At 50.6% G+C, this 21,525-nt stretch overlaps 2 protein-coding genes across 4 annotated transcripts in view; both read left to right on the top strand.

Annotated features, from left to right (window-relative positions):
* agbl4 (AGBL carboxypeptidase 4) overlaps window positions 1-21,525 on the top strand; it is a 180,953-nt gene that overhangs the window by 122,614 nt on the left and 36,814 nt on the right. The gene's annotated exons all lie outside the window — the stretch shown is intronic.
* Window positions 7,223-13,845, top strand: bend5 (BEN domain containing 5). Of its 3 annotated transcripts, XM_029828424.1 has the most exons (7): window positions 7,256-7,277; window positions 7,483-7,541; window positions 8,557-8,687; window positions 9,163-9,640; window positions 10,657-10,805; window positions 12,014-12,227; window positions 12,382-13,845. In XM_029828424.1, the coding sequence occupies exons 3-7, from the start codon at window positions 8,586-8,588 to the stop codon at window positions 12,576-12,578; spliced, it is 1,140 nt and encodes a 379-aa protein (XP_029684284.1). In that variant the 5' UTR covers window positions 7,256-7,277; window positions 7,483-7,541; window positions 8,557-8,585; the 3' UTR covers window positions 12,579-13,845. The 3 variants fall into 3 exon arrangements, with proteins under 3 accessions (XP_011613079.1, XP_029684284.1, XP_011613080.1); XM_011614777.2 differs by having other exon boundaries at window positions 7,223-7,541; XM_011614778.2 differs by lacking the exons at window positions 7,256-7,277; window positions 7,483-7,541 and adding an exon at window positions 7,580-8,459.

The raw sequence follows: 21,525 nt of genomic DNA, 5'->3' as shown, positions 1-21,525 counted from the left end.
GTGTGTGTAATGTAATGAAGCAGCGTGGAGATAATGGGCAGTTCTCAGATCTCTGCTCTCACTTTCTTCTTGTTTCCTTCGATCATTCTCTCTTTGTATCTCCATTTCCCTGCTGTTTCTGTCAGAACAAAATAGAAGCGTTCTCCGTCAGAGCTTCTCTCGCTGCCCAGTCGTCCTTTGTGTTTCCCACTTTGCTCTTCTCCGAAAGCGCCGCCGCCGCCACTTGTCGCTGAGGTCAGGGGTCAAGTTGCTCCAACCTGCTCAGATTTAAACAACACATTTGACCTTCAGTCTGGGGGAAGACTGAAGGTAGTGACCCAACCTAGACAATATTTACATGCTATATAGCTCACGTTTAAATCATGCAGCTTAAATTTGATGCCACTTTCTTTAGAAAACGAGGGCAGCAAATGTGAGGATGTTTTTACACACAGGGGTTTGTGTGAGGGCGCCACTCTTAAGTTGTCGAAAACCGCCTGGAGGCGCAACAGTTAATAAAACAAACACACCATTAGGAGAATAAGGAGCTGTGAAAATTGTTTTTCTTGCCAATTATTACCAAATGAGATGACACTGGCAACAGATTTGTTTCTCTTCACCAAAATGATCATGGAAACGGAAACGAAAACAGCAGATGAGCGGCAACAGTTGAGCAGCGTTCAGCAGCACGGAGGGGACGTTTCGTGCGGCTAGTTTTGATATTGCAGACATCAAATAGCTCTACCATTTGCAGGATTCATTATAGAGAAACTCGTTCTAGTTCCTGCAGCTCTGGTGGAATAACCACCGGAAAGTCCCACAGAAGGACTTTCAGGACAATCTTCAGACTGAGGCGCCAGCGCTGGCTGGGTTAGAACTCTCTCTCTCTGTAGACTGCTAGAAAAATCGAGGAAAATAGGAAAAACTACTGAATCTCGTCCCTTTTTTTTTTTTACCTGTAATCACACAAACACACGTTTGAGAGTCACATGGATTTCTGCTTCACTGAAATGCCAAACCTGACCTTTTCACTCCTTTGTTAGATAAAGTTCTCCCCAGTTTGGCTCTCTTTAATTGCAGAGAACAAACGTGACAACAACCAGAAAAACACTCTTTTTGAAGAACTCCTGAATATATTGAGCGGATCTTTTTATCCAGCATGAGCTGCTCTGCACGAGGATGCACAGACGTCCTCTTGTTTAACCCCTGCTACCCACCGGGGTTAATAGAAATGTCTGGGAGGCAAAGTTCCAGAGGTGGTTTTTACAGGTTTTGTCTTTTTGGAACACAAGTCGTTTCACCGTAATGGGGCGAGGGAGGAGGCGGGGGAAGATGAAAGATGAAACAGAACATTACTTGTTTTTTAAAAATGGCTTTTTTGTAAATGAGCAGCTCTGAAAACAAGCCTCCCTGTTATTGCCTTAATTATATCCTTTCTCTGTGAATTGGCATCGTGTATCTCGACGTCGTCTTCCCACTATTTTCCATGCGGTTAAAACGGCACACGCACGAAACAAAGACGCAGATGAAGGATGGAAAGGAGCGAGGGAGGGGGGCGCGCTGGCCACCTCATATCGGGCATTTTCCAGTTGATTCCGTTGAAGGCTTCTCGGCGGCGTGGCTAAATGAGCAGCGGCATGCTAATGAATGGAGAACGAATGTGATAATTTACCAGACAAAAGAGCGGACGACTGTGAGAGATGGAAACCGGGGGAGGAGGGGGGCGAGGAAGGGGCCCACGCTATTGAAAATATTTAGAAAAGATTTGCCATCAAACAGTTATTTAAAACTTGTCCCCTGCTCTCGTCCCTGAAGGTTTTTTCGCGGGCTCTATATTGCTAATGCTTAGAGTAAATATTCCCTGTGTCGCAAATACGGTAATTTCACGCCTCGTACACACACTCATCCATCTGTTTCATGTTTTTGCATGTAGAAAAAAAAAGATGAGAAGAGAGAGAGACGCACACTAAACTCAGAGGACAGTAAATGACAACAGAGGAGTGTAGACTTTGTCTTTGCTCTTTCTGAAAGCCCGATGCGACAAACGCAGTAAACAGGCTTTGAACAGGCTGTTGGCTCTGAGATTATTTCTTTGTCACCAACGGAGCCACCAGTGTTGCTGAGCACTGCTGTGGAGCAAATCCTCCTAGAGAGGACTGATTGCATTTTTGTTCCAGGGAGCCTTTTGTGTTCGCAGCATTGGGACTAGATAATAGAGGCCGGTGCCAGTCGGTCTCCGTGTTATGGCTACTGGATTGACTTTTGGTGTGTATGTGTAAATGGGTGTGTGAACATGTGTGTGTGTGTGTGAGTGTGTGGGGGGGTCTGTCTCTGAACACATTTAGCATAATCTTTACTTTAAAAGCAGTCATCTGATGGTAAAAATGTGCAAACCGTAGGGCGGCTCTGTGAGTAATAACAAAGCTTTACATGTTAATAATCATTTCTGCTCACTCTGCTAAATAAAGCACGTTGGCTGCAGGTGCGTACACTGCCTGGATTACCCACGACCAGCGGTCAAGGTCATTATGAACCTCACACAGTGCCTCAATGCAGCGTTCAGCCCGGTGGGTGTGTCCGTGGAGGACTGTGTATAAATAAAGAAAAAGTCATAAATTATTGATTTCCGTGGGGAAATACACCTCCTAATTGCTGTGCTTTAACTGAGAGGTCAGCTGACAGGTTCAGCAACAGAAATGCAGCCCTTTCTCAACAGAGCAGCACGTTTATGGCCTTTTAAAATCCCAGCAATTCTCCGGCTTGTTCCGCCTCCTGAGCTGCTGCTGTTTGTGAGTGACTTTGCACTGACCTCTGTTGGAGACAAAGGAATGACACAGACTTTCACAGTTCAATGTTATCAGCAGCCCAGTCAGAGACGCTCAACAGACAATCAGCAGGTTGCAAGAAGCACCAGCCCTGGAGGATAATTGCAGATATTAGACAGTACCCCGGGCGCCCTACAGGGGGCGACGCTGGAGAAACTGCCCTCCTGTCTCAGCAGCAGCGGCTCAGCCTCTACTGGCTGTCTGTCTGTCTGGCTGTCTGTCTGTCTGTCTGTCTGGCTGTCTGGCTGTCTGTCTGTCTGTCACTGCTTTCCCAAAATGAAATAAAGCCTCTGCGGTTCTGATGTTGGATAGTTTTGAACCCTGGATCTTGGCCTCAGCTCAGGGCTACAGTTGTGTTTTAAAAGCCAGGAAAGAGATCAATAAACGTTCAGTGTGTGATACAGGTCGCAGTCTGAATTTTGAATCCCGTCCTTTGTGTTAAGACACTTGTAGATAAACGACAAAGGCTTATTCCCAGGTTTATTCTCCAAAATTAAAAAAATGAACACCAAAACAAAAGAGATATCTGCTGGTCCTGAATGTGCGTTTTCAGAGCGAGCAGCTGCACAAACACTCTGCATTAAGCTCCACATCACTCTTCACCTCTTCCACACCCACAGTGGGCTGCAGGAATAATTCTGTTTAAGGGATTTAGGATGTGTGACCTTGTCTGCCCTTGGCTCGCCTGTTTGTCTGCCTTGGGTTGGGGTCCGTGTCTGGCCCGCTGGCGGTTAGGTGAAAACCGCTACTTGTCAAAGCACTTTACCCCCCCAACCACCACACACACACACACACACACACACACACACACACACACACACCACGCACCCCTGGCTCCGTTTCCCTGAATCCCCTAACAAGGAGCAGGTCGCAGCCCAGTCTGGGTTTTATCTGCTATTATCTGTCAGCACCTGTGAGTCCGGCCGCGCCTCCATGTTAAGAGAGGCCACGGTCGCCCGTCCAATCCCACCGGCTCCCCGCTGTCAGCCGCAGCAGTGATGAGAAAGGGCCCTCACACGGAAGTGTGTTCATCAGCCCGGCTGGAGAAGGCAGAGGACAGGGCAGCTCAGCCAGAGGCTGGAGGGGCAGAAGCAATCATACGGCCCTCTCCCCCCCCCCGCCCCACTGCTTGACTTGTTGTTGCCACTGTATGAATCACCGTTTTGCGTGCCGCTGCTCCAGTTAGAGGAGAAGAATATCCTGATGACAGGATCGATACCGGAGCACGGCAGGAGGTGAAGCGGCCCTAATGAACTGAATTGACTGCTGCAGAAATATGATCAGTACGTCTCTGCTGGTCATTAAGTTCTTTATGAAGAAGATCGATGCCTGCTGAGTGATTCACCGAGGATCCGCAGCATGATGGCAGGACCAGCGCTGGGATTCTTCTAAACACTAAATAACAAAGAGTTTCTTTCTTCTTCCATCCCCTCGATTGTCTCCTTTGGTGTGTTCTGCCGCCCTGCAGCATCCCAGCGTCTGCTGTGATGCTATCAGGCTGTGCTGTTCATTTCATGGGCTATCACTTTTGAAATTGGCGAATGCCCTCTTCACGCTTGATTAGTAATTCACGTGGCGCTAATTAGGAGTCATAATGCAGGAGAGATCGGTTAGACGCCTCCAACCAAAAAAACAGGGAGGCAGCTTTCGCCGTAAACAGTCTGTGATTGATCGCCGCCGCGCGCCGTCCATGAAAGACTTTTACGCTTCTCTGGATGTGTCATCTCTGCAGCGGGAAGCCATTTCTCCACCCCGCCCTTTGCCTTCTCCATCCCGATGTCTTTGCAGAAAGTGGCCTTAACGATCCCGGCGCGCGGCCGCTGCCGTTCGTCAGGGTGGCGCGCTGTCGGCGTGCAGCTGCTCAGACTGACGCCCTCACCCCTGTCAGCCGTCATCACGCGCCCACCTGTACCAGCATCTGTCCGTCCCCACCACTGGCACAGGTGCTGCCTGTGGAGAGCCCGCGGACACCAGCGCGAACGCACGTGCACTGACGCGTCCAGGCGACAGCCTCTCCTTTGTGTGAACGTCCACGCACACGCAGCTATACTGTTTGTTCAATCTGTCCCAGAGTTGGTGGGAAACTTTTTCCGATTCCTCCAGCGAGGCTGCAGCCATGGCGCTTGTGCCCGCACTCTAATTCCATCATCAGCATCATTACTGCTATTATCTCATGTCTCCCTTTAATTCAGGCTAATGGATGACCAATAAAGACAGATGAGCCTGGCTGTGTGCAGCTAATAGGCAGGACATGATGTCTGGCTTCTGTCCCGACTTTAGCCTTTACCCAGTCAACGGCTCAGGGAGATAAACACACAGCTAAAACATTATCTAGATTTATGCCTCTGGCTCTAATGAGCCACTGTATGTGCGGCTAATTAATGTGCCAATAATCGACTCTATAGCTTTTTAATCAAGAGCCGCTAGCATGGACTGGTGGCGTTTTCTGTTTCTGCAGCTTTTGAATGCATTAAAGGATCCTAACAACAATCTGCAGATGAGATTATAAGGATATTATTCAGTCCAATATGCTGATACGCTGCAGTTTTGTACCAGAAACAGAAGATAATCAATGATCTCACTGCTGGTATCACAGAATTAGCACATTGCACAAACTTTATGTTTTTAAATGAGGCTCTTTTTAATGGTACACTTAATTACACTAACGCTTTTCACTGCAAATTTCCCCACTGTGGGATTAATAAATAATGTATTTTTTATCACAGCTTAGATATCTGTGTGTCCTGAGCAGAAATAAATGAATAAAAGTTAAATCTGAATGCAGGGAGGAAGCAAAAGTAACGCGTGTTTTTTAAACATGAATTATCTTCATGGTTACATCCCTGACCACGTCCTCCCCCCCCACCAACAAATACAGACGTTTATATGGTTCCTTACCTACATTCCAACCTCGACCTTGAGTCCTCAAACAGACTTTTGATGTTTTGAATCCTCACAACAAAGAAGTAAGAAGTGAGACAAAAATGTCAAACTGACAGTGTTTGATGTTTTAATAACTATAATAACCATCACTGCAGCGTGTGAAAGGAATCACACACACACACACACACACGCACACACACACACACACACACACACACACCGAGACCTAATTAGTTACCTAAATAAAAGGTCATATTGCATTAAACATGATGTGGAGGGATCCCAGGACTCTTCCTGGGGCCAAACTACCTTTTCGTCATGTTGATGGCTGATCTTAGCTCAAGCAACTACTTTTTAAAACAGGAAATGTTGGTGTCATGTTTCCAAAAGTGTCTTCTGTTCTTTGAAACTACACTTTTGCCAGGACCAGTCCTCAACTAGACTGGTTCTGTCCAAACCAGCTCTCTCACTCTCACTGTGCTGTACGCTGGGTGGTTCTGACAAACTTATCTATATTAATGTTACATCTGTCACAGAAACGAAGGCCTATAGTCAGCGGTGGAGCCCAGAGACGCGTCCGGCTCTTTGTTATGCGAGCAGCCAGTAAAGCTCAGAAACACAATGGTCGCAGAGATGCTTGTCAATCTTGTTTAAAAGTCTCTGAAGAACAGTCAGCACAAAGAACCACTGAGAGGAAGGGGGCCTTTCAAACAAAATTAAACGCTGGAAAATAAAATAAAATGAAACATCAGAGATGGAGCAAAAGCCTCTGTATAGTTCTGCATCAGTTACTTTTCAATTACAGCAGCCGAGGCAGAACGAAATTGTTAGTGTCATTTATCGACTGTGGTGCTCTCCATTAGAGGAACAACTGAGAGAAATCCATCCTGTTGTATTACCACCTGACTGTCTTACAATAACCCAGAGTTAATTTCTGTCAGTTGTCCTTAAAGCGTTCCTGGCGCGCTACAAGCAGGCAAATACAAGTAAACATGAGAGAACAGAAACCTGGGAAACCTGACCAGAATTGCCCGACTGCTTTCCACCCCGGCTCTCTGGGAGGAGCGGCGGGGGCTGTGATGAACGAGCCACGAGTCGACAGCTCTTGCTTATTTTGTCCCGCGTGATTTTTGCATTACATCGGTAGCGTCACATGATCCACGCCGAGGCCGCCACGAAAGCCCAATGACACGTGACGTTGACCCACTGAGGCCGTTATTCTAAAGCACAACAAACAACAATGGCTGATCAGTGAAATATATTGTACAATTAGGTTGCATCATGTTTTACTCATGTGATTATCTGAATGTGGGTTTGTGGAACTTAAGGAAATATGCTGCATTTTGCATATTTTTGGAATAATTTAAAGGTGTTTAGAATATCAACACTGTACAATAGGTGCATAAATGCTTTGTGCAACAGTTGTCTCTGTCTTTCTTACGCACGCGCTCGCGCAAAACGAAATTATTACGGGACATTTCCTCAGAAGAATCTGCGAGTGTCAGGTCGACTACTCATGTCTGGATGCTCTCTGATGATGTGGACCAGGCGTGAGTAGTCGAGCGCAGATCACCCCAACCCCCCTCTACAGTATGTGTATATTTTTTAATACTTTGTGAGGAAAAAACTGTCAACCATATCCAAAGTGCAGGACCAAAGAGAAGTAAATAATGTATGCTTTTGTTAGATTCTTTGAAGACGACATGTGCTACGCGTTACCCGTTTCAGATGTGGAAGATTTCAGACCTCTGCACAAGACAGATTTTGATAATCAGAAGGTGTATCTGGTCCACAGAGCTGAGCAGAATGGCAGCACAGGCCAGCCATGCGAAGCACAAATCCTTGCCCTTGCAGGTAAGTTGCGCTCTTGAAATATTAGCTTTCGCTTCTAAGCCCTGTTTTTCTCCCCTGGTCGGGATAAGTGACGCCGGTGTGCGCGAAACAACGGAGCGTGTCGAACAAAGTCCTTTTGTGCGATTTGTCAAGACGCGATCAGCTGGAATCTGACACTGAAATCCACAACAACGTCCTCGGCTGCGGTTAGCTAGCGAGGCATGCTAACAGAACTTTGCAGATAGCTGCGCCGTATCGTGTGTGCTTTGTCCTACATGTGTCGTGCGTGGCGCCGGTCACGGGCATCGACCGTGCGTTACCGGTGTTGGTGTAACGCTGCCATGCAGTGTTAGCATGTAGCAGGGGTTGTTTACAACGGGGAGCTAACGCTTCCTAGCTCGGTGCGTATTCCGCGTTAGCATGCTAACACAAGTGCATTGCAGGTGAATGCAGCGCTGTCAAAACACACGGAAGACGCGCAACACACTACCGCCGACCCATTGACATCTTTAGAGGTTTGTAGCGTCGGCCGGAGGCGAAACGGGAAGATTTGCCGGGTTGCGGCTAGCTGGTTATCAGCGTTACTGCGCGGTGGGGGGGTTTGGGGGGGCGCTGCAGTCATCGTCCTGCCACAGACATTAATGTGAACAACACGTTAGCGAGCTCTCCGCCACCTGCATGTGTCACGACTGCGCATTCTATTAACTTGGGCACATTTGATTGCCTTGATGTGTAGCTGCAACTGTGTTTGCTCATGCAAATGGTTGCTACGCGTTCGATCTCCCACCAGCTAACGTTACACCAGTAATCCCAGCATGTCAGATCCCACCGACTCCTGCAGCAATGTTACATAAAGGACGGGGGCTCTAAATGGGTGAATTAGTCGCATGTTCGAGCCACCTGGGTGTGCTATGGCGAAAAGCGTCCTTGAGACAGGAGGTAACGTCAGGACAACGTCACTTCACGTTTAACGCCACCGTGTCAGGCTTTTAAAGCCTCATGAGATCCTTCATGGTGTCACTTCTGAACTCCACAGATACGGTAGAGGAATTTGAAGACAGGATAATGCAAAAGAAGATGAAAATTCCCAAGATGTCCATCAAGAATTCAGGAAACTCTTTTGAAAACTGTTATGGGGAGGAGAGAATGCCCCTCAGGCATAAACAGGTAGGCTGTGCAGACACGCCGCAGCTCCATCATTTGCATCTACACTCACGACAAATAACCAGAATAATCCCAGCATACGTTGAAACCGACCTGCTGTAAACACACACCTACCCCCCCCCCCCCCTCCCCCTTCCCTGCTATTTTTTACCATATGCTGGATTAGCACAAATTCAGCACTCTGGACAGCTGCCCTTTCACAGACAAATCCTCTGAGCCGCTCATCAAAGAACCCGGTGACTCCTCTCCTCCCACTTTCTGTTACAGTCTGCACAATCAACACGGGCGCACGCTCCCGCTATCACGTTCCTTTCCCCCATCCGTTCTACTTTTGAGTGAAAGCAGGTCTTGTCAGAACCAATGCCAGGGCGTTTGGCCAGGGCCCGCTTTTTCCCACACGTGCTACATTGTTTGCATCATCTCATTTTTGTGTTGGTTGGAGTTCCGGCCTGAGCTGGCTGTTGTCGCTTCTCGTCAGGTCATGTCTCAGGACCACGGGCGCCCCTTTTCCAACTCCTCAAAGAGCCTAGCAGCAGTCGTCGCTCGCCTGGAGAGAAACGCCGCCAGTTCCTATATGGAGGGCGAAGAGGACCTGGACGAGGACCGGCTGGCCGAGGAGGGCGATGAGGCGGACGACGAGGATGAAGATAAGGAGCTAGAGCATCAGCAGCATCATCACCACCAGCAGCAGCAGCATTTGGAGGTGGACATGGATTGTGTCAGCGGCGTGTCGGCAGCCGTGGTTCCCAGAGTCCTGTACGAAGAGCTGGTTCTTAGTTACAGACAGCAGGAGGAGGAGATGAGGAGGCTGCAGCAGGAGCTGGACAGAACCCGCCGGCAGCTGGTCCAGCAGGCCAAGAAGCTGAAGGAATACGGCAGCTTGCTGACTGAAGTCAAAGAGCTGAGGGACTTCAACAGGAGGCTGCAGGACGTGCTCCTCATCAGACTGGGCAGCGGTGAGGCACCCACCACGCTAACGGGGCACATTCAACCCACTAGATAGGATGCAATAAGTTCTACCTCTGCTTGTTTGGCCTCATAGTTCCAGTAGGAGTCTGTAGGACAGAGTGAAGAGGTTCTAACAGTCTGGTCCTTCAGAACAACCAACACATGTTGTGGAATCCTCTTTTAGTTGTAGGTTCTCTGTCGGCCAATCAGAATGAGGTGACGTTTCTCAAACAGTCATTGTCTCTCTGCCCAAGATGCAGATTTAGCCTGGGTGTCTCCTGGTTTTACTCCAGTTCGGTCCAGTTAGTGGAGCAGAGGTGACCTTCAGAGGAGGAGGAGGGAGAGCAGTTGTCTGTGCACGACTTCCCACAGCTCCCAAAAATCACGGAAAGCTGTGCATGTCAACTGGTTGAGGAATTAAAAGCTTTTTCGGTCTCTTAGTTCAACTTATCTGCTTCAACCTGTGTGGATTCATCCTCCGCTGCTGAGGAAGCTGCTGGTCACCTGTAAAATCTGGTGCAGCCTCGGACCAAAATAGCAAATCCAGCACAGACCGAATCAAAGCTGCGCTCTTGCATGAGCGGGGCGTGTGGCGTCCGCCACAAGGTTCAGCCTCGACCTTCGGCAGATGCTGGTGTCAAGCGCGGCCCGCTGCACATGCAGACGGTGGCGATTGGCCACTGGTGAGACCATCTAATGGACAGGCTAAAGATTAGTGCTCCCTGGGTGCTGTCAGGCAGAGGATGAACTGGGCAGGCCGATATTAAAACTCATCAGCTACATTGGAGCTTAGCGCGGCCCGCCACCAAGCCAGCTTAGGTTACTGGGCTAAAATATCAGCCCGTCTGCAGGCACAGAGAATCCTGGTCCTGACTCAGACTGTTTGTCGGGGGGGGTTCGGACCACTTTAGTGTCATTACTGATCTGATGAGGCGGATGGCGGCCTGACCTGAGCTCAACTCGTCCACAGACGGAGATTTGCTGCGTCTCTCTCAAACCTTCACCGTGTGCTTCATCCCTGCAGAGCCTATGCACGACAACGGCACTCAGACAATCAAGCCTGAAGTGGTGGAACCCATCATGGAGGTCCAGGAGACGTGCAGGGAGGAAGCCAACACCAGCTCCAGCTACTCCCCGTCCCCCCGAACAGTGTACACCTGCAACGATGGGAAGGTGGGACGACCGGCTCTTTTTTCCTCCCTTTTGCTCCCCGTTCTTCATGCTGAGGCCTTTCTCCCATCACTTCCTAGAAGCTCCTCTGACACATTGTAAAGTTCCTGGAGGGGTCCTGATTTTGTAATTTGGAAATCCTGTATTTCCTCCTAACTTCCAACAACATGTCGTCATATTTAAGTCCCCCCCCCTTGCTTTCCTCCCCTCAGCCGGTAAACAAGGTTGAGAAGATTATTATTATTCCTGCAAGGCCGGTCATCATCAACAGTGTTTATTGGCCCGTTAGGGTCCCCCCCCCCACTGTGATTCCCCCAGCATGCTGTCTCTGATGACAGGGGGGAATTGGTACTACAAGCTCAGGGGCCCGCGGCCACTTCAGGCGTGAAGAACACTTGCAAATGAGAACACTCCTACGTCAGGGACCCTGTATTAATTATTTGCACAAGAGGAATTTCACGCTGACTGACAGGTTAGCCCTGGTGAGAAAAAGAGGGAGTGGTGGGGGGGGGGTGAGAAGAGATGGGGAGGAAGATAAACAAGGGCAACAGCAGGAGAGGATGAAAACAATCTGGAAGGCTGCGAGGCTGTGCTGGCCGGAGGCCTGGAGGGGTCACAGGACGAGGCCTTCCTGTGACACTTCACCATGGTGAGACAGAAGGGAGGGAGCCAGAGTCACACCTGCCCCCCAGCTGCCCCCAGCTGCCCCCAGCTGCCCCCAGCTGTAACACCTCACCTGAAAGGCCAGTCGGCCTGAGCTGGCGATGGGCTTGGAGTGTTTGGTGGAGCTTGTGCGACGAGGGTTCACTCGTGGCGGCGCTTCAACCAGCACCTCCAAAGCTTCTCAGTGGTTTGGATCCACAAGAACCACTTTAAATGGTACAGAGGGGTGGACTGAACTGGGAATCCAGCCTGCTCAGATGTCCCAAGCTAGGAGGGAAGCTGCTCTTTTTCATGATGTGGAGTCACATTTTATCAGCTAGCCAACCTGTGTGTGAAGGTCCAGATGGTGGCAGCGAGCCTCTGTAGGGCCCCGATATCATCAGCCAGGGAGAAGGAAGGAAGCACATGACTGCTCCTCCTTTTCAAGGCTGTTAAATCAGCCATGATCCAGATCCACCAGCCCGCTCAGTGAGCCCGGCAGTGTTCAGTTTAACAAAGTTGTCATTCATATGGGATGTGGGTCCTCACTTCCTGGCTGTCCTCCGCAGGTGCACCTCGGCGGAGGGATCTGGGTGGACGAGGAGAAGTGGCACCAGCTGCAACGGACCCAGGGAGACTCCAAGTTCACCAAAAACCTGGCCGTAATGATCTGGGGCACGGAGACCCTGAAGAACCGCAGTGTGACCGGGGTGGCCACCAAAAAGAAGAAGGACGCCCTCCCCAAGCCGCCGCTGTCACCCAGCAAACTCAAAATTGTCAGAGGTAAGATCACCTGAGTCTGATCCCACCAAATAAAGAGGAGGAGCCCCCTTGGGTAGGACGCTCTGAGGGACGCCTCCCATTAAACACTCAACCCTCATGCATCTATAAAGGTGATGTGCACGTTTTAATCCTCACACCCGCTCCCCCCCCCCAGAGTGTCTCTACGACAGAGTGTCTCAGGAGACGGCCGACAGCGCGGAGATCACGCAGAGATTGTCCAAAGTGAACAAATACATCTGTGAAAAGATCATGGACATCAACAAGTCCATCAAGAACGAGGAGCGGCGGGAGTCCAAGCTGCTGATCAGACAGACGGTCAAGATGGACAACTTCACGTACGACGGCATGTAGACACGAACTGTTTCACGCCAGCGCCTTCTGCCGCCCCAGTCCCCCGCCCCTCCGCCCCCGCCCCCGCCCCCGACGGTCCGCGGGACATCCTGGGGTCTGGGTGCTCAGAGGATGTCCGTCAGAGATTCAGGAGCAGTTTGTTTGCTTTTTCTTTGCCATGTCGGATTCGTTCTTCTTTCAGTAGAGCCAGTAGAGCCCAGTCGCAGCTCCCAGTAGGATGAATGGACCACAGACAGCTTTACCCACCAGTCAGACCAGTGAACGAGCCCGACCTGAGCCGGCGCGGGCCCGGAGGGGCGGCGTGCCGAGGCGGCCGCGCCCGTCTCAAAGGGAGAGAGAATCCAAGTCTTGGTTGAATTGATTTATTGTTCTGTGTCAGAACATGGTGTTAAGTCCTTAAACTTTTAAAAAGTGGGAGGCCGTTGCCCTGGGCGAGGTCTTCTGATGCTGTGAAGATGACGGTGCTGGCTGGTGCTGCCTCCCGCTGGCGTGGACCTGCTGTGTTCGCTGTGGTTACCTGCTGCACGGAGCGGGACGCTCGGGCCTCACCGGTGCGAGTCTTAACTGGTAACAGCCATATTGCAGCTTCTGCAACAGAGATTCCCCCTCTATTACAACCTCTTCGTTTTATTTAGGCGAAATCTGAAGCGCGGCGTCGCTGTCTGTCGGTTCTCTGATGTTTCTTTTAATCATTCGCCGTCTGTTTTTAGTTTATATGCTGTATTTCTGCGTTGCTTTTGTGGATAAATGTGTCACGTCGTGACTAATTTGACTGTTTGACGAGTTTTGGAGGTACAGGCATGCGGATGCCTTGAAAGGCCTTAAATGGATTTGGCAATCACCGGGGGCGGGGGGGGCGTCCCCGAGGGTGGGGGGTGGGGGGGGGGGCGTCCCCGGGTCCCCGGGTTCTCTGACTGGCTGTCGTTAGAGACGGAAGCTGAAGCGATGACGCTTCACCTGCACTTTGCTGTGAGAATGTAGCTGGTGGTCGTCCAGGTTCTGGGGTGCGTGTGTGAGCGGGATTCACACCACTGTGCGAGCGGAGCCGCGGCTTCACGCCGGCTTTCAGGGTCGTGGTTTCCGTGGAAGCGGCGCTCGCCGTGGGTAAAGCTGTCTGGACCACTATTGTACTGTCGAAGCTGTCTGGGCCTGCTGAACCCCGTAATGGCCCCGTCGGCTCCCAGCCCGGCCGTCGGGGGACAGGGGTCTCCCCGCTGACAGCTCCCTCTGAGCTGCGCCATCAGAACGCTCAAAAAAGAAAAAAAAAGTCCTCTTTTTTTTTAATGTGTGTTTTTCCACATTTGTTTTTCCTCCTCAGTTGTTTCTTATTTTGCTGTTGTTGTTCTGACCCAGAGTGCTGGTGTGGCTGCTGCAGGCTGGAACCAAACGCTGCAGATCGAAATCTCAACTGTGACAAAGCTGCAGTAACTGTGAATCTGCTGAGAGCTGCCGTCCAGCCCCCCCCCCCCCCCCCCCCACCCCGTACTCTCTGGTCTCTGAAGATCAGAGCAGCCTTTTGTTAACTTATGTTTCTAGACATGTTTTAGTGTACATGAAAACCATTTTTATATTATTTTTCCATTAAACATGAATCCTTTAGTTCCCATTAAGGTTCCCGTTTGACTGGTTCCGGTCAGGTTTCCGACCAGCAGCTTGATGGTTCCTCCTTATTCCTCCTTATTCCTCCTTGTTTTCCTAAGAATTGTGGACTTTTACCTCGAAGTTGAATCCGAATGTGGAATTTACACACAGATAGAAAAATGATCTCTTTCGTAGCCAAAGTGATTCTGTGGAAGAGAGAAAAGTCTAATTTGAGTCATTTATTTATCTTAAATGGTGGCGATGGACCTCATTGGGAATCCACCTCCTGCCGCAGTAAAACTGTTACTGATCAACGCTCAATTGACACAAACATTGAATGCACTTTAAACTTCCGGGCAGTTTCCTCAATCTTAAACGTATTTGCGCTACTCGTCTTTTCTTTTTTTGTTAACGTCGTTCCAGTTTAAGGCCTAACAATAATTGTGTTGTTATCAAGCACCTTAGAATATTTTGGCTTTATTGTTTTTCTACAGGAAGAATGAGTTGTGAGGTGTGATTTGTGTTCTTATTGGTCTTATCCCGTCTGTCCCCACAGGCCAGTTAGATTAGAGGTACGAGGACGTGATGCTTCTTTAGGAAAAAGAAGATATATTTTCCATAAGTCACAATTTTAAGAAAAAATGTGGTTTCTCCTGCTGAGACGTGGCCCCCGCGTGACGAGCGGCCAGTAAGATAGACCAGCACGCCTCAGATTGCTGGAGTACGCGCGTTGAATTGGTGTGCAAAGGTGCTGGTTATACTGGTTCTGAATGGGCGCCACTGGTGGTGCATTCAGTTGTTTGCCAAAGTATTACGGGGCGGCGCCACGTTTGATATGGGTCGATGCAAAGTAAGGAAGCAGCAGGGTTTGCACAACAGACATGCCAATGATAGTGCTTAGCTGAGCTTGAACTACCAAAACGGCCACCTCTCGCTTGGCTTCGGTCCCCCGTGCAGAGCGGCGGGACGCCCGCGGGTGTTTATAAGAGACGGAAGGGGAACTTTTGTACAGAACAGCCATGCTAAAACGCTGACACGTGGTGGTGTGTCGTGCTTGTGTTCGTTTCTCTGTTGTTTTGATGCCAAAAGGGAGCGCGGCGCGTTAACGGAGCTGCTCCGTCCACCAAACTGTTAACCTGGTGTCCGGCGTCCAGGTTTCCTGGGGCGCCATTAAACTCTAATCCGTGGACTCAGACCGTCTTTAGCAGCCGAATGCTGTATGGAAGTGATGTTTTTAACCCAGATTTGGCTTAATCCGCGTTAGCAAGGCCGGCCTCTGGCGTTCTGCCGCAGAAGAGCTTCACCTTCCTCACCGATATTACCTGGCAGAGACAGCCGTGCACGCTCAATGCTGCCGTGCACGGCACCAGACCTCCCGGGACTCTGGCCGTCACCTCCGGGTCGTTGGCCACCCTGCGTAGCGGCGCAGATTTGATCGGGCCTCGCAAACGGAGCGGTTCTCTCACCAGGATGTACAGAAAACAACGTTCGCTGTTGAGCCTCACATCAGTCTTGGCGTCGTCGGGCCTATATTTTTCTGAACGTATTCGTAACTTTGTATACAATCCACAAACCGGGTCTACTTCATCTGACTTCACCTTCCTACCTCATTGTTACTCTGGTGTTTGTTTGTTTGTTAGTGACTGTAAACTACGTGTGTATATTGGATTTAAAAAAATAATAATCTGTAGGACAGATCTACCTGGTTAATTTCAAGATGTACAGCATATAGAACTTGTAAAACACCTCGGGATCGTCGTCCAGGGGGGTGGGTTTGATGACCTGCTTACAGATGCTGCTCCGGGGGGGTGTAGCCAGCGTCTTCACTCTTCGCTTTGTCGTGCAGTCGGTACCGTGGTCGTGTTCCTGTCTCTGTATCGCGTTCTGAGATTTATACTGGTTGACGGTGCTACCAGCAAACAGTTCAAAACTGATCTCTCGGACCTCAAATGGTGCTGTTTTTCTATGTTTCTACCCTCAAACAGCTACGTTCTATTCAGGTGTGTCCAGCACCGCCCCCACCTCCCCCCTCACCCCCCCCCCCCCCAGCTTTCCAGTTATCGTAAGCCAAAATATCGCAAAATGCTAAAACCTGCTTCGACTATATCGACTTATATGCTATCCATCCAAATATAGTAGATAGTGATTATATTCTCAGCTGTGAGTTCCACTCGTACCTCAGAACTTGCCGATTTTCTTTTGTATTTTTCCGGCAGGTGCGCCTGCTCCCGGCACCTGCTGTCTACCGATGTTACCTGGTCGTGGTGTGTTCTCAGAAATATGCATTTTTACTGGTTAGATCAGGTTGAATTCCATACAGGGCACCATTATCAGATCACTCGAGGATGAAGCGATACCACTGCTCACTGGTTGTCCGCCAGGTTGCCATAAAAGAACTGAATGTTAGATTAGAAGAGGTCCTCAGCCAAACCGCGTTCCGCTTCACCCAGATTCCAGGCATGGGCCGGTATGATAACCTCAAGCAAAGAGTGGGGGTTCACGGTATTACGAGTCCAGCTCGAAAGATTATTCGTTGTTTTTGTTTTTTTTAAAATCAACTTTGAGCAGTCCTTTTTGTTATATATAGAACATGGTACATGTGCATTAGTAGAAGTGTATTAAAAATACACAATAATACAAAGCCAACAACGCCGCCCCCACAGACAGAAACACCAAGACGTCATCGGGCTGCATTATAACACTGTCGGGATCTTAGACAAATGTCGGCGTCGCCGTGGGAGCTTAGTAGCGCTTAGGTCAAACTTAACGTTACTCGCTTCAGCCAAGGTTAGCGGGGAAGCGGCTGTTGCTACCCTTTAGCATGTTTGCCAGCCATATTTGGGCGGGGGAGGGGCCACTCCAGTGATTTCTGACCTACACCCGCGGCGTTGACACCGCAGGAACGGTGTGATGGACCGTGGGAGTGGTCATGAAACGGGACGGTTTTGGTACCGCACAGCGTCGCTTGAGCCCGGTATCGGCCCATGCCTCCAGTCCGTTTCCTTGTCCATGGGCGGGGTTCTTTGTGTGGGTTATTTTAGTGAAAGTGGGGGGGGGGGGGGGGGGGGGGTTCTGAGGTTTTACTGGTCTGTGCTGGGATCTCACCGTCTCTGAAACATTTCACCAGTTGTTTGTGCTCAAGCTGGTTTGTCATATCTGCAGCACCTGGTTTGTGTATTATCATACAAAAAGTGCTTTATCATGTCTTGTGCGGTGACAACAAAGGATCATTTTCATTAAATTATACTGAGATGGGGGGGGGGGGGGGGGGTTACTCTTCACTGTGTGTTTTCTTCTCTGTTTCACTCAGAACTTCTGTGAACGTGAAATGTGCTGGGGAACTCCTCGTGTGTGTGTGTGTGTGAGTGTGTGTGTGAGTGTGTGTGCAGCTGGTTTGAAGCCATTCTCTGGGCCGTTGTTCCTGACGGTCCGGCTGAACTTTTCTGTGTGTCGGTGTGTGATCACCTGGTACCACGTCACTGTCGGGCAGAAGGACCAGGAAGCGATATCTGGATTGCGAAAGAACCTCTGAATGTTTCCGCACAGCCCCGAGAGGGGACAGAGTCCCTTCAGAACTATTTCCACGTGTCGGGACATGAAACTTGCAGCAGCTGCAACTGTTGCTCCAGACGGGGCTTTTTGCTGTCGGCGGCATGATAATGTGAACGGTTCTCACCCGACGCCAACATTTACCGATGTTCCGCTATACGTGTCTGAGATTAACGAGTGTATGTCTCTGCTAAACCGGCCACACCTCTGCTATGCGAGCAAATTCTTTGACGCTTAGCGAACCGTTCTGTGTTTTCTCTTGCTGCATTCAGGAACACCTGTTCAATGTGTAGATAAATGAAAATAAATTCAGACTTTTATTCTATCAACACAAACCTCTCGTGCGTTTTGTTGTTTTTCCTGTGTCTTTTCTGTGGCTCCATCTGTTCCCGAACTGTCTCGCTCCCAGTGCTGCTCCCCAGTGTTCCCACTCACACCTCTGAGCGAGCACACGGGTCGACTGAATGGGTTCCAGGAGACCTGTGTGACCTCTAAACCAATTTCTGAGCCGACGGCCATTGTGTAAACATTTAATTTAAATGAAAAGATTAGAATGACCAACAATCACCACCATCAATTTATCGTTAACGACTCTGTAAACGTCCGGCAGCTTTTTACCCAGACCTCTGTCTGTGTGTGTGTGTGTGTGTGTGTCTGTGTGTGTGTGTGTGTGTGTGTGTGTGTGTGTGTGTGTGTGTGTGTGTGTGTGTGTGAGAGCTGGCAGGTTGTTCTCAATGTCAGCCATAAGAGAGCAGCACATTTGGGGGCGGCTGCAGACACACAGATAATTGGCGGGCGGCGTGCGTCCCTCGTCCAAGCCTCGGTGCCGTATCACCTCTGTGTGAGACCAGACGGACGACGTGTTGACACATCTGAGCGCTCCGAGAGAGGCTTGAACCTGGAACCAGCCCCTCTGCTGGGTGTTGGCTGCTGTCGGGCTCGTGGTCTCCATGAGGTCCGTTTGTGCTCTTCTGTCCATCGTCTCCCAGTCCTGTCCCCTCTAACCAGGCTGTATTTCCATGTCTGAGTCCGTCCTGCAGCACAGGGGGACATGTCACCGTCATTAATGTTACTCATGTAAAGAGGTTATTGGCAGCGCAGCCATTCTGTGACGGACCAGTGCCGGTCCACTCGGCGGTGGACTGTCAGCCTGTCCAGGACAGCTGAGCTGGTACCATCACAAAGAGTCATTTGGCCTCAGTGAGCTCATCAGCTGTGTTTAAAGGTGGACCTGAGGCTCCTAACAACGGCTGGACAGGAAGCTGTGTGACCTGGGGAGCCGTGCTGGCCTCCCTGGAACACTCTAAACGACCCTCTGCAGACCACCGGCAGCACTTAGCAGCAGTTGTGTGACAAGTCTCTTTGGACTCGATGCACTTATTGGACCGAAGCCTCGTGCTTTTAAACCCGAGGTTTAGAGCTTCGGCAGCACAGACTGAAGCTGGCACTAGTTTTTGTATTGCGTAACAAAGTCCCTGCCCATTAGCACGCTCAGGTTCCACAGCGTCACATTATATTAGTGTTCAGAGACGAGCGGGACTTCAGGACGCTGCAGGCGTGTCGATGGCGTCGCTTCCACTACAAAACATCCAGCAGTGAGTGTGAGGAACATCAAACATCTCACTGGGTGTTTCAGCTTCGATAAGAGAGCCGGTAGCTGCAGCCTCATCGTGGGGGCAGAAACACACATTCATCTTCATTTCTACCCACTGTCCACCTTCAGTGGTGCCGTTAAAGGCGCGATTCATGAGGATTGTCCAGCTGCCGAATGACGCTCCAAACAACAGAGGCGGCGGCGCGTCAGCGTGGTTACGGCTAACTGCTGCGGGGTGTTTGCTTTAGCGTGGTTATTTATGGCTGCGGGAGCCGTCCAGCTCTCTCAGCAAGGGCAGCTGGTCCTTCAAATGAGCTGATGTTCATTTCTGAGGAGATTAAAGGTTCATTTGGAAACTTTATTAGCTCTGAGACGAATAAGTCAGCATGAAAACGATGTTAGCGGGAGGACGAGCGAAGCTGAATGACGTCTCTGCTGTTTGTTTCTCGCTCGTCCGTCACAGGCTCAGACGATTCTGCTTCCTCAGAAAAATAAGGAATAATTAGGAAGCAACAAAAGGCAGAACGCTCTCTGTCTCATTGTGATTTGTTTTCTATTGTTGTTTGTTGTCCACATCGTTTATGGACAGAGTGGAAGAAAACACAGCGTGCACAAGAACATCCAACACCAGTCAGGCATCACCTCCACCAGTCTGAAACACCAACCAGACTCTTTCCCCTCCTGGGACCCCCCCCTGCCCCTACCTGGGACCCCACCTGCCCCTCCTGGGACCCCACCTGCCCCTACCTGGGACCCCACCTGCCCCTCCTGGGACCCCCCACCTGCCCCCCCTGGGACCCCACCTGCCCCTACCTGGGACCCCCCACCTGCCCCCCCTGCCCCTCCTGGGACCCCACCTGCCCCTACCTGGGACCCCACCTGCCCCTCCTGGGCCCCCCCCTGCCCCTCCTGGGACCCCACCTGCCCTTCCTGGGACCCCCACCTGCCCTGCCCCTCCTGGGACCCCCCCCTGCCCCTCCTGGGACCCCACCTGCCCCTACCTGGGACCCCACCTGCCCCTCCTGGGCCCTCCCCCTGCCCCTCCTGGGACCCCACCTGCCCTTCCTGGGACCCCACCCCCTGCCCCTCCTGGGACCCCCCCTGCCCCTCCTGCCCCCCCCGCCCGTCCAGGAGCGTGTCCCCACATTGTCATTGAACAGTCAGCCTGATAAGATGCTGCCGGCCGTTTCTCCTCTTATCATCTGTAAGAAGCTGAACTGGCTCCAGTGATGGAAACTGGAAAGTTTGGAAAAATCAAACCTTCCGATAAGTGGATGCAAAACTGACTTTTCCCTTCCAGCTCTCTCTCTCTCTCTCTCTCTCCCTCTCTCTCTCTCTCTCTCTCTCTCTCTCCCCTCTCTCTCTCCCTCTCTCTCTCTCTCTCTCCTCTCTCTCTCCCCTCCCTCTCCCTCTCCTCTTCTCTCTCTCTCTCCCTCCCTCCCTCTCTCCCTCTCTCTCCTCCCTCTCTCCCTCCCTCCCTCTCTCCCTCTCTCTCTCTCCCTCTCTCTCTCTCTCCCTCCCTCCCTCTCTCCCTCTCTCTCTTTCTCTCCCTCCCTCTCATATATGTAGAGAGAGAGGGAGAAACAGAGGGGGGGATGAATGGATATACAGATGGATGGATGTATGATGGAGGGATGGATGGATGGATGCATATATACGTGCAGCTCTGCCTGTATTAATGCAAACGCTCTTTAAATTAACAAGATTCAAAGCTGATGAATTTTTCATTCTCTGAACGTTTGAGCTAATTATGGCCCAAATGAAGCAGGTTCCATTGAATCAGCGAGGGGGGGTGAGGGGGGGTGATGGTGGGGGGGGCACCAATGTCACTGTCTCTGCACAACCACCTTTAGCACTGCTGCTGCTTAATATTCCTCTCCCACCACCCCCCCTCCCCTCCTCTGTCTTTGTCTTTCCTGCCCCCCCCACCACCACCACCATCACCCCCCCACCCCCCCCACCTCCCCTGACCCCCCTCAGCGCTCTGCTCTCGTCATAGATGGAATAGAATTAATAGTGTTAATAGCATTTTAATGGTGATTTAATGTGGTAAACAAACGTCGTTAAGAGAGAGATTATTTTGTTAGGATGACAGAGGGCATCAGTCTGCATCTACACCAGCACTTACCCATCATACACTGGGGCTGCTAGAGACAGGTCACCAGTCCATCACACACACACACACACACACACACACCATCTACTCACAGTGAGGAGCAATTA

The sequence above is a fragment of the Takifugu rubripes genome, chromosome 20 (genome assembly GCF_901000725.2).
Source record: "Takifugu rubripes chromosome 20, fTakRub1.2, whole genome shotgun sequence".
NCBI classification, from domain to species: domain Eukaryota; kingdom Metazoa; phylum Chordata; class Actinopteri; order Tetraodontiformes; family Tetraodontidae; genus Takifugu; species Takifugu rubripes.
The sequence above is the reverse complement of the archived record's forward strand: the minus strand, read 5'-3'. Positions and strand labels throughout refer to the sequence as shown.

Bases quoted from the DNA above. Each gene is read 5' to 3' on its own strand.
- bend5 (XM_011614777.2), top strand. From the start codon at position 7,358: ATGTATGCTTTTGTTAGATTCTTTGAAGACGACATGTGCTACGCGTTA. The intron at 7,542-8,556 runs GTAAGTTGCGCT...TGAACTCCACAG, and splicing joins ACAAATCCTTGCCCTTGCAG to ATACGGTAGAGGAATTTGAA. The intron at 9,641-10,656 runs GTGAGGCACCCA...TCATCCCTGCAG, and splicing joins CCTCATCAGACTGGGCAGCG to AGCCTATGCACGACAACGGC.